Below are 13,613 nucleotides of genomic sequence, written 5' to 3'. Positions count from 1 at the left end.
AATTAGATTTAATAAAAGGTAGTTGATGGCATTAACATAATGAATTTTGTTATTTATTAATCTAAAAATATGAGACCTAGTAAATTGCACAATACTTAACTCACTTTATGATATAGGGAATTAGTATAATTATCTGATAATAGTTTAAACATATTTTTATAAAGATGCTAGGCATAAAATTAATAATAGTGGTGTTTTCACTGCTGCTGGGTCTGGTTAAAATTATGCGAGAGTCAATTTCTTAATAGGATGCTGCTACTCCAAGCCACTTCTTGTTCCCGGTGGGCGTGCTTTTGTATGGCCAGCTATACAGCGTGTCCAGAAAATATCACTCAATACAATGACACTTCAAGTTGAATCACCCACTGTCTACACCAGCCAAGGTGTGCCAATTTCAGTCACTGGAATTGCACAGGTATATTGAACTAAAAAAAGTCAACCATGAATACTATAATACAAAAAGAATTAATTTACCATATATATTTAGGTAGATTTAAATTAAATTATTTAATTAATTAACTTTCAGGTGAAGATTCAAGGTCAGAATGCTGAAATGCTGCTCTCGGCTTGCGAACAATTTCTTGGCAAATCTGAGCAAGAGATCCAACATATAGCTCTTGTAACACTGGAAGGTCACCAGCGTGCTATCATGGGATCTATGACAGTTGAAGAAATTTACAAAGATCGAAAGATATTCTCTAAAAAAGTGAGTATTCAATTTTAAGCAATAAGCTGGTAGTACTCACAATGATAGTTGACTACGGCCATTGTATGGATTGTAAGATAGAAATGGCTGGAAATAGAAGGAGAAACTCAAAATATTAAAGTTTAAATTTTCAGTTTAGGTACATTACTGTTGCATAAATACAATTTTTTATAAGCAATATAAATTATTTATTTTGGTGCAGTCTTAATTGAATAGGGGTTAACCTTCTTGAGAATACATTAGGCTTCTTGCCAAGATTTTATTTTTCATCGTTTATTTCTGAATAAATTATCTTTATTCAAGGTCTTTGAAGTGGCATCCAGTGATCTTATCAACATGGGAATCACAGTTGTGTCATATACACTGAAGGACATCAGGGATGAAGAGGTAAATAATGAATTTCTAATACATTGTTGTGAGATGTAGTTCCTTTAAGTGCTGTGGTCGGAAAGATTTCATAGTTGTAGCCATCATTTGTTATGTTTACTAACACTATTACTTTAGTATTTAATCCTTATTTATGTATATAGACTGTTCTATCAACTTTGCACTATGTTATAGATATAAAACACTTTATTCTTCACAATGGTGGCTACTTCTCATTATGATCATGTTAAATGTTTTTCTAGTAGATTTATTTTTCTTTTGACATGGCCCCAGGGAGCAAAGGTATGTCCCATTTAAAGAACTAGTGTGTAAATTCATATGTTTTGATGTAAAGATGTTTAGTAGATGTTAGTTATCATTCATTTTATTCAATAGAAACATACCGGATATATGAGAATATGACAGGAAAATATTGTAGTTATATATAGTTGTATATTGATTAACAATCAAAGTATATTAAATGTATACACTATTAGAAACTACGGCATTAAATGTTACTGTTCGTTACAATGTAGTTTTGTGGTTTAAATCTAAAATTGTATACAAACATCAATAATATGTTATTCATATTAACAGTATTGAATTTTTAGCACCGTCTCGTCTTCTTTTGCTGAGTTTTTCATATGAAAAATTATAAATTGTTTCAGTAATAAAAACAATGTGGTATTAAGTATATTTAAATGTAATTAAAGATAATTATAAGGGGAATACTTATTCAGTTTTAGAATCATACAAAGTTTGATATAAAATCCCCTATAGTTGCGATCTAAATATTTTAGTCATGTTTCACTATTCCTAATGTAGACTATGGATTTATGTCGCTCTATTATCAAACGACATTGAAGCCGAAATGGATCCGGTCGTTAACTCATCACGTTGTTTAACGCGTAATTGGAACTTACGTCATAAATGTGTTGCCACACCTTAGGTAATTTGATGAAACAAACTACTGTACGAGGCGGTTCTGTACAACTATTTTAGTTGTGGCATAGAAAAGTCTAATGCCTGGTTTATATTATGCCAGTACAGAAGGACTGTAGCATTAGCATAGGATAGACTGTGTTGTCACTGTTGACACTTTACATTATACTATTTGTATGCCAGTGCTGATTATATACGCTACTGTCTTACTGTACTGACTTAATGTAAACCAAGCAAAAAGCTCATCATCTCCGAGCTTGTATGCATGTATTGCATCGGTGTGCTTATCATGCCATTTGTTTTAAATACTAGATATTTAAGAAAATGTTTGGTAAAGTTAAGTAAAAGGTAGCTTTTAGCTTATCATTTCATAAACCCATATCCTTTAATTATATCAATTTTTACCCTCAATTCATCCTAGTGATATGTTTAAACTATTTTTATGTTCAACATATTTATAGTATTGTAAATTTAACTAAGCGCTGTAAGAATCTTATCTTCACTTATGAATTATCTCTTCCTTCGACCTCTCGACCAAGTCTCAAATGATAATGCGAGTTTGTGTTGATCTAACATCTTTTATATATATATATAACAGTATGTTACAATAATTTAGATATGTATCTTCTCTTCGTTATCTTTACCTATTTTCAAATATTTGATAGAATGTAGGCTTTTCCCATTTTAATATAGTCTTATGCTCTAATCAATCAAGTTTCAACTAAATCCTATTTTAAAATATAAGAAATTCTGATATATCGAATGAATAAGACAGCACATTGCATGGATTTTTAATCTGTGGATTTGCGCACATGTTTGACTTAATTATACAACTTTAGTCATTTTCATATGAAATAACAGAAGAATCAAAGTTTTTTATCCATAATTTTTACTGTGGGTTACCATCGTTATCCCAACCATTATCTTTTATAAAACGGAGATAACAATATGTTTTAAATGGAGATTTAGGACTAAGATATAACGGAAAGTAACAATAAGTAAAAAGAAGGCTACTCATTAAATATGTAATTTATAATTATATTTTCTGCTCATTTAATATGAAAAATACTAAAGTTGTGCTTACAATAAACATATTCAAAAATAATAGATATTGTTTAAATAAAATAAAATTTTACACTTTCACACAGGGTTACTTAAAAGCGTTGGGTATGGCAAGAACTGCGGAGGTGAAACGAGACGCACGTATCGGCGAGGCTGAGGCTCAAGCTGAGGCTAAGATAAAAGAAGCAATGGCCGAGGAACAACGGATGGCGGCACGCTTCCTTAATGACACCGAGATAGCGAAGGCTCAACGAGATTTCGAATTAAAAAAAGCCGCTTACGATGTTGAAGTACAAACTAAAAAGGTACGTTTAAACCTACTAATATTATAAATGTGAATGTTTGGATGAATATTTGTTAGAAGATATCTCTAGAACACCTCCAAGGATTTTGCTGATTTAGCATATATCTACTACATAACCTTTTAGAACATGTAGGCAACTAATCAAGTTTATTTTAAATTCCCCGCGTATGAAGTCGCGGGGGATAGCTAGTCATTTATGACAATAACTCTGTAGAACACAAAATGTTACCGGAGGTAATAACAGATTTGAAATACATACAAAACCACATAGAAATATACATACTCTTGAATTCAAGAATTTAGTAGGATAATATAATTATATTTGATATTTGGTTATTAATTAAGTAGTCTGAGATATATTAAATTGTTTATATTGATACTTGCAGGCTGAAGCTGAAATGGCATACGAATTGCAAGCGGCTAAAACGAAACAACGCATCAAAGAGGAACAAATGCAAATAGCAGTTGTTGAACGCTCCCAAGAGATCAATGTTCAAAAGTGGGAAGTCCAAAGACGGGAAAAGGAATTAGAGGCGACTGTGCGCAGGTCAGTTTTTAAAAATCTTTTTAATTTAAACGCAGGTGAAAATTTGAATTGAAAAATAATAGCAAGAGAAACGACTTTTGACGTATTTGCTATTATTAATCCGATAATAATTTGATAAAACAGATAGAAGATTAGATAAAATACCAGAGATTACATTTCTTTAAGTTATGCTGTATTCTAAAATCACTAAATTGTCAACATGTTAAAAAAAATATTCATATCATCAAATTGATTACATACTTAGGAATATCTGTATTAAAAGCACACATACGTGCGAGAAACTTACTAGTATATTACTAATATGATAAATGCGATTGTTTGGATGAATGCATCTATGGATGTTTGTTAGAAGGTATCCCCAGACCCACTGAATGGATCTAGATAAAATTAGTTACAGTCTGGATGAACACATGGTTTACCTATGATCTCGAAAATGTGTATGTTTCCCTTAGGATATGTTTGATTAACTTATTAACTTGATAACTGTTTAGGTTTATCATATATAATCTTATGTAAGAAATGATATACTTTTTACCCTTTTTCTATTTTGCCCAAAGTCGCAGGCAAATGCTAGCAGGATATAAAAGATAAAGGTGTTTCCAACTCAATAGTATAATTTTTCAGACCAGCGGAGGCGGAGAAGTTTAAACTGGAAAAATTGGCTGAAGCTCACCGATTGAAGACCGTACTTGAAGCTGAAGCAGAAGCCGAGGCAGTTAAAGTGCGCGGAGAGGTAATTAAAGAAAATAATTATTATGAACAAATTAACATCCCTAAAACCTAATTTGCATGGTCCCATTGTAATGACAGTGTCCAGACTAAGATGAACCATGTTTTATATTGTTGATCTAATAATCTGAGGTCAACTTACATTGGACATTTCAGGTACATTAGTATGGTGGTAATTGTTTTTAAATAATAATAAATTAAAATAAAAGTGTAATAACTACACCATTTTACAACTAAACATTTTATTCTCTCACTGAATATTACACTTTCATGTACTGTAATAAGAAAAAAAAGATTTCTCTTCATCATGACGAGGATGAAATTATGTTAGAGGAGAAATTAACTAAATTATTTTTTTCTTTTTTAGGCGGAAGCGTATGCTATTAAAGCTAAAGCAGCTGCGGATGCAGAACAAATGGCTAAGAAGGCTGAAGCATGGAAGGAGTACGGCTCAGCAGCTATGGTTGATATGATGCTGGAGACATTACCAAAGGTACATTAAAATGTTACAACTTGCATGAATAAGTCGACTTTTCCGGTGCAATACCACGTCCATACAAAAGACAGGCTTCAAGTGGAAGCAAATCTGCGTTTCGCCTGACGAATGTAGTAGCGGAGGCTTAATTTTAGAATTTTAATTATCTTAATGTCTAATTTCTTTTCACACCCTTTACTTATAAGGAAAGAGTGGGACAGGGAAGTGGATTTAACGGAGGAGGGGAGGCATTCTAAGGATATAAATTCTCTTTCAGTTAGTTCTCTCCTCTGTCGATTAAAGGAAATGCGTCTGCAATTTCAGATGTCTATAGGCAGCGGTCGCTTCGCTATTTCATTTTTTTTCAATCCTAGTCACCTCTTTATCCTTTGCTACTCAATAAGATATATTCAATAAAACTTATTTTCTGTAGGTCGCGGCAGAGGTGGCGGCGCCATTGTCGCAAGCTCGCAAGGTTACCATGGTGTCTTGTGGCGGTGGTGAAGTGGGAGCGGCTAAGCTGACCGGTGAAGTCCTCACCATCGTCCAATGCATACCGGAGCTGGTGAAAGGAGTTACCGGAGTTGATATCTCCAAGGCCAAGGTAAATAAAAAAAATAATGACGTCACTTGAAGCAATTACACATATACACGCATCCAAAAATCTGTAATATAGTATATTCAATGGAAATGAGAAATTATAAGACCTTTCTAAGTTATTTTACCTTCATAAGGCTGTGATTACAGACTTATTAAAAACAGACATGCTTGTATTGATGAAGATTCTGATCTATATGCAAATATAATTAAACCTAAATAAATAAGAATTGAAAAAGAACACTATAATCGAATCATTGTCTGTTCCAAACGAGTAACTACCATCAGTGAGAACATTGGGATGAAACTTTTATAAGCGAGAAATTTATAAGAGTCATCAACTCTTATATATCCCAATTCCATTATATAATTTCTTATTTCCATTGAATTTATACGCTGCACATATCATACACAGGGTGTATTTCTCAATGTAGATACTGGAAATAATGGAAACGATCTTTTCTACTCTAAGCAAATCATATAACTATCTAAAAGTAACATCCTGTACATTTATGACATCAATTTAGGGTTCCGGGATAGTTTTTAAAAACTTTATTTGTCATTTGTACTAAAGTATGGTATCACAAATTGATATATCACGCCTGTTGCTCACATAGTTTTAAGAAAATATGATTTTTATTAGAAATCACTGGTTTTTGTCAATAACAATGTGGGTTTTTGTTTTGTTTCTATGTTATCCTTAAACTTTTCTTTTATTACTCATATCACCACCACCGCTTACTTCACTTACCTCATCATTGTATATTTAGACGGTTCTGCCCGCGGCTTAATCTGATATAATAAAAAAAACTTATAAAGTAGCCTATGTATTCTTCCAAACTATGTTCTATATCTATGCCAAATTTCAACAAGATCTGTTAAGTCGTTTTGGATATACGTATTACAATACATCTATCCATCCAAATTTTCGCATTTATATCTTACTATTGTTAGTTATATTATAAATGAGAATGTTCAAATGAATGGATGGATGTTTGTTAGATGGTATCTCTAGAACAGTTGCATGGATCTCACTGAAGTTTGGCATAGATGTAAAACAGTTTGGAAGAACACAAAGGTTAGTAGCCTTTGTGTTGTTATTTTTTATTTCCACGCGAACAGATTCGCGGGCGACAGCTACTTATTAAAGAAATATGAAGTATTATTGGCAATCTTATTCACATAGTTTCTTTCTATAAATTGTATGAACAGTTGTAATTATAGTGGCAGATAACGTAGAATAGGGTTTTTCTAATTTGAATATACTTAGGCTTATTGTAGATCGTAACAAAATTTTATAATAACTTTTAGCAATTTTATTTGGTGTTACCTTAACAATACCATGTATTTTTAAAGAGTTCCAAGATCTATTATCAAATTACAGATTATTTCACCTGTTTAAGGATTTCCTTACATTAGTGAAAAAGTAATTAAACGCGTTGAATTGCATTCGAAATCGATTTAAACATCGATCAGTTATGGATTATAATTTAATAATATTAATTAATTTGTTGAATTTAGTTAACAAAAAGTTGTAATTAGATTGTGTTTGTGTATCATAATACGTGTAGTAACTTTATGGCTCATATATTCATATTAATACCATTAAATTATTCAAACTTTCGTAATATATATATTATTATAAACTGATATAAAAACGGCTAAAACACTCACGTATATTCGTGCGGTGGCACCGACTAGTTTCGAGCCCATCTGGGGCCCTTCACCAGGGTCTGTGGGACTGGTATTATTTGATGTCTAAGCCCTAATGAAGGGCCCCCGATGGGCTCGAAACTAGTCGATGCTGCCACTGGACGAATACACGTGAGTGTTTAGCCGTTTTTATATAAGTACATATTAATATCGTCTAATGTTACGTCACTATACCAGCATTGATATTATCGTAAATGATTACCATAAATCAATATAACAGGCATACACTTTAATCATTACTTCTTTATGTATAAAAAAATATTTTCATATCCCATGGTAAGGTAGTGTTATTAAACACCCAAGTATCGGCGTATATGTAACGAATTAAATCAATTTGAATCACCTTGTTGGTGCTCGACTATTATGTTTTGATAACATTACAGCTTTCTCACGATAAATGTACCTATATAATTATGTATATGTTTCATTTACGTTTATTGATACTTTCTAATGGGTAAAATTTATTTAAAAACGGTAGCTGGATTACGATAGTACCAAGAATAAATACGATTGTACCCTTATGACGTCATAGCCCTTAAATAAAAAAATAATCGAAATTACCCAAAACAGATATGTTTAATCTCTTAAAAATTATTTATTTCAAATAATTATTATAATCTGTACTTTTCTTTTTTAACAGATTAAGGTCATTGATCCGCACATTGTTATTTGAATCGTATTGTACTTGGGAATAGTAGGGAAGCTTCTTGATTGAACTTGAATATTCAGTTATTGACAATTTCCTTTGAGCCGTTTACAATTCCCAAGAGCGAATATTCTAGAAGGAATGCATGTTATATAATGTACACAATGAAAACGATCTAGATAGAACCATCTTATATAACTATATAAAGTATTAGCTGACGCCCGCGACTCCGTCTGCGCGGAATTAAAAAAATGTGTTCTTCCAGACTATGTTCTACATTTATGCTAAATTTCAACGAAAATTCATGCAGCTGTTATGTGGATACCTCCAAACAAACATTCGTCCAAACATTCGTATTTATAATATTAGTAGGATAGTAATTGTTACGACTCTTTGTTCAATTAATTACATTATTATTCGTGTCTGTTTATCTGCTCTCTAATTTTTTTCTTCGAACGGCCACTATCTTTACTTATAACTGTTTAATTTTCTCATTAATGTAAAGAGATGATGTAATCATACGAAAAGGTCATATCAACAATGAACGGTTGTAATCGTATCGTACACGACGAACGGATTTTAACATTCAACCATAGCAAATGAATCCAATCAATTTTAAATTCATTTAGAAAATAATTATTTTAATATTCACGCGGGAGAAATTTAAAAGCATTAATATTTATAACAGTTTTCACTATTATATAAATATTAGTTTCGTTTGTTTGTTTTTAACCTTAAACTGGTGTACGGTTTTCACTGCTTTTAACAATTGCCTATCATTACAAACATAAACCCTAACTGATAACACTGTATTGTTTACTATGATTCTTCTTACTGTAATTACCAGTCTGCACGCAAAAACGTTTTTTTTTTCAAGGTCAAATACATTTCCATGTAAGTAAAAGATAATTGAATTATCATTCAGTATCTTATTTATCTATTACTAGTTGTCGCCCGCGATTCCGTCTGAGCGGAATTAGAAACAAACTTAATAAGTAGCCTATATATTCTTCCAGATTATGTCCTACATTTATGCCAAATTTCAGCGAGATCTATAGCTGTTCCAGAGATACCCTCAAACATCCATCCATCTAAATATTCGCATTTATAATGTTAGTAAGATTATTATATCCAAGCTTATGTGGCAATAGGCCAATAACAATATTTACTGTGCACACGTCACGTGCATAAACTTTCAATGAGATAGACCTATTGTTTGACCAAAGGTTAAGGTTATTGGGATCTAGATTACTACTTAAGTCCTAAGTTATTGGCGAATCATTAATAAAGTTTTCTGTGTAACGTTTTTGTGTGCTGCACCATATATCATGCATGTTGTAATAATTCATCGCTTCGCTATTAACTGCACGGTGTTGGTTAGGCGCTGTCGGAGCCCACGCCCACGCCCACGGCGCGAGGTGACTCCGCGCGCAAACTGCGATAACTGAAGTGGATAACTAGACAAGTTTAAACTCAGTGAGGCAAGTATAGATGTAGAAGTTAGACTTTTGTACAACAATTTTCTATTATTTTTTTAATGGTAAGTAAAAAGGTTGTCAGACATAAATAATGTAAGATTCATTCTTTACTTAGGCTCGTCGTTAGCTAAGAGCACATGATGTGTACACTGTAACACACTAACATTATGAACGTTATCAATTTAGATTCCAGACTGTTCGATTATGTTCTATTTATAGTTGTTTTCTTAATTACGCGCCGCAGAGTCTCATTAGATAATATTTCTTTGACAACAGACATCCACATGTTCGAGAACCTTTATCATTTAAACAATTTAAATTTATATGTGTAAATATGTTAAATTGTTTATTGATTCTTATTCTGAGGGGTATAAAAAACTAGAAATTAATAAAATATTATCGTCAGTTTCCATTGCCGAAAAATATCTACAAAAACACATTTTAAAACATTAGAGGTATTAGATTTAAAATTAATTTCTTTATTATTATGTTGTAAAAAATTTATAATGATACTTTAGTAAATTTGAAAACATGTTGGTTAGTTTCCCAGAGAAAATGTATGCAGATGGCAATCACATAACAATCCAGTTCTCGCAAGTAATGTTATGATAATATGAAAATTATATTCTATAAACTATATTACATTTTGTAATTCCTCAAAACTATATGTTTTTTATTATGTCTCCTTTACGATGTATCGTAAGATAAACACATGGATATACGATGAAGAAATACTCTGTGAATTGTCATTTGAACAAGGTACTAAGTCAATGTTGATTTGAATAGATAATTCCAGTAACGTCAAAAGACCTTTTGATACATTCCAAGACTATTCAAAGAAAAGATATGCTTTTGTTTATTTGTATTATATATATATATATATTTTATATGTATTGTATTTGTTTCTATACATAAGGGATATTGCATGGTTGTATATTATTAAAGGAACAATTATCTTAGTTATGTATGTTTATGTAATAACATTAAATACCAATGCATAATAGGATATATATTTCAAGGTATATATAATATGTTATGTTTGTTCTTTAGATGTCTAACAATGGTTGTAGATGATGACAAACTTTAGTTCTAAATGTTAACATACCAATGTGGTCAAGTACTTAATTAATTGTTTCTTTTCACAGGGTCTTCGCGCCGTCTAAAACTTCAAAGTAAACGTTTCTGAATTCGTTCCGTTACCTGCATGTTTTTGATCAATATTAGTTTTGTGTGTCAAATGTATCGATTTATTTTAGTTTACGAAGCCGTGGCCGTTGATATGTTGATTTTTAATTGCTGGCGAATTTACGCAACTGTTTTTATATGACTTTATTAAAGCTCCATAACTCGACTCCGCCAACACTAGTATTGATAATAATCGAATAGCTCGGATATATTTAAGTGAACAAGGTGCTTGTAGAACTTCAGTGTAAACTTTGTAAGTTATGGTACGTGGGCTCTTTGATCTCTGTATTATAATGCAATTTGTGAATTCCCTCCATTTTTTATAATCGATTTTATTAGGTTTAGAATCTTAATCTAGGTCATCTGTAGCTCTTCTTGTTTGATATCTGCTATTCAATGTTTGTTAAATGCAATGATAAATACAAAATGTTTCTTTGTAACCAATTAAAATGATAACAATGAAATGAATTTACCCGTCTTCTCTATTGGTGCGGAAAATTTTAAATTTATACATTTATTTAGTTTAGTAAAGTTCCTTGTAATTTCTTAGAATGCTCTAAACTACATGGAAATTTCAATTGTTTTAGTACAAATGATATTGTTAGCTGAATAAACCTGAATAAAGTAAAATCTTATGATTAGTTATAATACCTAGAATTTAAATTGTAGCTTTCGTATGTTAAACTGTCGGATTGCTTAATGTAGGTTAAGCAGTTTATACTGACAGTATATCTAATGTACTAAACGAATATTTATTTTTAACAAATTTATAAATCGATTAATAATCGATATTTTTAGGCGATTCGTTGCTCGTTTGCCCCCTTCTCCTATAAAAAAAATCTACTTAAATCTTGATGATGAAATCAAGATTATTTTTCTCTACACTTTGCACTACCGAATAATTAATGCGGATATTTAAGATCGTTAGTAATGGGTAAATCGACTAAAATTGATGACCTGCAGATCAGCTCACGGAAGCAGATCAGTGAAATGGCTCAGCTCAGCTCTATTTCTACCTGTAGAAATTTGTGATTTGCGTTTCGAGCTGCGAATTGCGAGACAACAGGCAGCTCTTGACTCGTCAGCCAGATGAGCCATCAGCTGCCAATTTAGTTGTCGTGTAGTTCAGTTCTAATCTATCTGATCTAAACTTTTGATCCGGTTCAGAGCTGATGTGCGGCCAAAGATCGTATTCGATGCAATAAAATGAATCAATAATTATTTAACAAACATTGTATAGTAGAATATGACAATATCTTATTGTGGCAATAACTTCTAATCGACTAATTTATGTGCCTACTGAGCAGATCCGCCGGTGTGCGACTTGGAGAATAAAGAGCCCGCGCACCTCACAGCTAGCTGATTCCTTGTAATACCTACTATTAAGATAACTGGATGTGTCAATAGCATAGTTATTTGCAGAGATGTTATTTTCATTGGAAATTGTAGGAATTTAGAACGGTGTGGACAGACTAGAAAAGTGTAGCAACCGCTGTGTTAGAGCTAAGTGTGTGTTTGTACACACGTAGCATACGTTCTACTTAATGTTGAGACCAATCCGAAATTCGCAAACGTAGATTACAAATGACTGTTATACATGTAAAGAAAAAAAAATTATAAACTATATTTTTTTAATTAGCTAAACTGTCGTTAGGGTAAATGAAAATATTTGGTCTTCATAAGGGTTTTTCGGTATAGAAATTTGAAATTATTCTAGCGCATTTCTAGACGTAATGTGGTTGATCTTTACAAATTAAAAAAAAATGTTTGATACATATACGTTAGTGTATTTTTTGGATCTAGTGTTGATTGTCAATAATCAAATAGATTTTTTAACTTTCAGACCGTAACTAGTCAATTTGATTCTTGTTTGTTGTTCGTGTGTATATAAAGACAGGGGTTTTTTTGATAAAGGAGCTGTGACATCGAACAAAAGGAATCTAAAAACCGCAAACATTTGTCTGAGTATATTATGTTTAAAAATGATATATAATATACATGGGCTTTCTGCACGTGTTTTGTAATTTGTAATCAATTCGCGCATATGCCTTACGCAAATACCATAGCCGATGCTGTCATTTTGTATACTGCATTTATAACTTTGCACAATGGCTTGTTACTTTTACATTTTTATTTGTTATCAGTTGCCATAACTTAAGTATTATAGTTTAATTATAATTATTTTCATTTTATTAGAACGATGTTAACTTCGTAGTTTGCAGTGAGAACTCTTTGCTACGCTACAAAGTCTGCGTTTGATAGTGTCGTGGAATTATATTGAATTTTTTTTCTTTCACTGACATGTTTTTCTGGACATTTTGATGCCGAGTAATAAGTTATACTCCCCGCCTAACATATTCCGGGATCTAATAGACTTTTATTGGTCTTGTCGTCTTCGTCTACCCTATTTAGGTAACAAGACCTGAAAGTTTTTATTAATGAGTTAAGTGGAAACATAGTTAAGGATTTATTTACTCTTTATTTACATTTTTTTATTAATTTAAGCTGCATGTAAAGCACAAATTATTTTTAATTTATTAATTTCTATTATTAATCTTAATTAAAATATTAATTCGATTCTTTACAGAAAGTATAAGAATTAAATTTACAAATAAAAATCTTATGTGATTTTAATCAAAGTTTTAAGCAATATCTTTGTTAGCAATTAGTTTTTAAGTCGTGTTTAATACGATTTTGTCATTTTGACTTGAGTACGCAGTTTTAATTAGTCCACATAAATACAACAGTTTTAACGTGTTATATTTACTATGTAGCCATGTGTGTAACAATTTGTATACATATAAAGGCGATTTAACGATGGCACATTACATTAATCTTTCTTTCTTTCTGAGTGAATCACAAT

At 31.5% G+C, this 13,613-nt stretch overlaps 1 protein-coding gene across 2 annotated transcripts in view; it reads left to right on the top strand.

Moving 5' to 3' along the window:
• Nucleotides 1–12,352, top strand: part of Flo1 (flotillin-1) — a 17,376-nt gene extending 5,024 nt beyond the window's left edge. The window contains exons 2-11 of one of the 2 annotated variants that reach the window (XM_013323888.1): nt 249–415; nt 527–706; nt 1,010–1,093; nt 3,163–3,381; nt 3,767–3,927; nt 4,552–4,660; nt 5,024–5,149; nt 5,565–5,735; nt 9,469–9,568; nt 10,711–12,352. In XM_013323888.1, the coding sequence (XP_013179342.1) occupies nt 249–415; nt 527–706; nt 1,010–1,093; nt 3,163–3,381; nt 3,767–3,927; nt 4,552–4,660; nt 5,024–5,149; nt 5,565–5,735; nt 9,469–9,531 (1,280 nt within the window). In that variant the 3' untranslated portion in view covers nt 9,532–9,568; nt 10,711–12,352. The remainder of the gene's footprint in view (nt 1–248; nt 416–526; nt 707–1,009; nt 1,094–3,162; nt 3,382–3,766; nt 3,928–4,551; nt 4,661–5,023; nt 5,150–5,564; nt 5,736–9,468; nt 9,569–10,710) is intronic. The other variant, XM_013323889.1, reaches the window with a different exon arrangement.
• The last annotated feature ends 1,261 nt before the right edge of the window (nt 12,353–13,613 follow it).

The sequence above is a fragment of the Papilio xuthus genome, unplaced genomic scaffold, assembly GCF_000836235.2.
Source record: "Papilio xuthus unplaced genomic scaffold, Pxut_1.1 DF825017.1, whole genome shotgun sequence".
Classification (NCBI taxonomy): Eukaryota; Metazoa; Arthropoda; class Insecta; order Lepidoptera; family Papilionidae; genus Papilio; species Papilio xuthus.
This window is presented reverse-complemented; position numbering and strand designations above follow the sequence as displayed.